The sequence below is a fragment of the Capra hircus genome, chromosome 10, assembly GCF_001704415.2.
Source record: "Capra hircus breed San Clemente chromosome 10, ASM170441v1, whole genome shotgun sequence".
NCBI classification, from domain to species: domain Eukaryota; kingdom Metazoa; phylum Chordata; class Mammalia; order Artiodactyla; family Bovidae; genus Capra; species Capra hircus.
This window is the reverse complement of record NC_030817.1, coordinates 75,784,993-75,786,708: the sequence shown is the minus strand read 5'-3', so window position 1 is coordinate 75,786,708 and position 1,716 is coordinate 75,784,993. Positions and strand designations below refer to the sequence as shown.

Genomic DNA, 1,716 nt, shown 5'->3' with positions numbered 1-1,716 from the left:
CACTGTAGTGGGTTCATCAACTGGGAAATCCCGTGGGTGGAGGAAGCTGGTGGGCTACAGTCCATGGGGTCACAAAAGAGTCGGACACTACTTAGTGGCAATACAACAATAGCTGGATTCATGGCAATACTGTCCTGAGCCTACCTAATTCTAATATAACCCATCTGGATCCTAATTCCCATTTCTTCAATTATTTCAGTTGCCTCTTTTTTTTTTTTTTTTTGGCCTTTTGTCTAGCTTAAATCTCTCTTGTTCTAATTTAATTCGTCTTTCTTAGGTCACTTGGTATTCTTGACCTGATGAAAAAAGAAAATGATTCTAAGGTGACAGAATTTGTTCTTCTGGGTCTATCATCATCCTTGGAGCTGCAGCTATTTCTCTTCTTAATATTTCTGTTGTTTTACATGGCCATTGTCCTGGGAAACCTCTTGATAGTGGTAACAGTGCGAGCTGATACTCACCTGCTCCAATCACCTATGTACTATTTTTTGGGCCACCTGTCCTTCATTGACCTATGCCTGAGCTGTGTTATTGTGCCCAAGATGTTAGGAGATTTCTTACAGGAGGACAAGATCATCTCTCTTTCAGGATGCCTGGCCCAGATCTACTTCCTGCACTTTCTGGGCGCCAGTGAGATGTTTCTGCTGACAGCCATGGCCTACGATAGGTATGTTGCCATATGTAATCCTTTGCACTACCTGACAGTCATGAACCGCCAGCTCTGCTTTCAGATGGTTTTTGCCTGTTGGTGTGGGGGTTTTGTCCATTCTATCACACAGGTCATACTGGTCATTCAGCTGCCCTTCTGTGGGCCTGATAAACTGGACAACTTCTACTGTGACGTCCCACAGGTCATCAAGCTAGCCTGCACAGACACATATGTAGTAGAGGTGCTGATGGTCTCCAACAGTGGTCTGTTGTCTCTGGTCTGTTTCTTGGTCTTGCTCTTCTCTTATGCCGTCATCCTGGTCACCCTGAGAACTCGGCTCCGCCAGGGCCAGAGCAGGGCACTCTCTACCTGTGCCTCCCACCTAACAGTGGTCAGTCTGATCTTTGTGCCGTGTGTATTCATCTACCTGAGACCTTTCTGCAGCTTCTCTGTGGACAAAGTTTTCTCTGTCTTCTACACAGTGATCACACCTATGTTGAACCCCCTCATTTATACTCTCAGAAACACTGATATGAAGACAGCCATGAAGAAGCTGAGAAAAAAACATGTGACATCCTGCTGCCATGTCAAAGAATGAACAAGAAGAGGTGATTTAGAAAATGTATTCTTTCTTAACACACTCTTAACTCATCCAGTACCTGAGTACATGCATGAGAACAAATTTGGTGACTTTGGTATAAAAGAGAAGGCAGTATAAAAATTATAATGTATTGTTCTTGATTATAGCTGGAAGGCATAGGTGACTTTATCAGGTGTCAAATATTAAGCAAGGACCTCAGTAGTGTTTACTGGCCCACAAATGATAATAGGAATTGAGTACTAGGGTCAAAGGGACACGTTGAAAGATCAGCTCTTCTAGCCTTTTGTCTATAAGTGGTCTTCCTTTATTCATTTCCTTTTTAAGCTCTTTTCAAATGAAAGAAGATTGTACAGCTCCTTTTGTGTCCTACTCCTCTAGGATATAACATTTCCTGGTGTCCAGAAGTTCCTTCTGAGGTCTCATCAGAGAATCTTCCAAGGCAATGTGAATCCCTTTTGTCTCATCT

At 43.1% G+C, this 1,716-nt stretch overlaps 1 protein-coding gene across 1 annotated transcript; it reads left to right on the top strand.

Moving 5' to 3' along the window:
• On the top strand, positions 300-1,261 carry LOC102178911 (olfactory receptor 4Q3-like). The gene is given in 2 exon segments (XM_013967022.2): positions 300-1,206; positions 1,209-1,261. Coding segments are annotated over 2 exon segments (960 nt in total).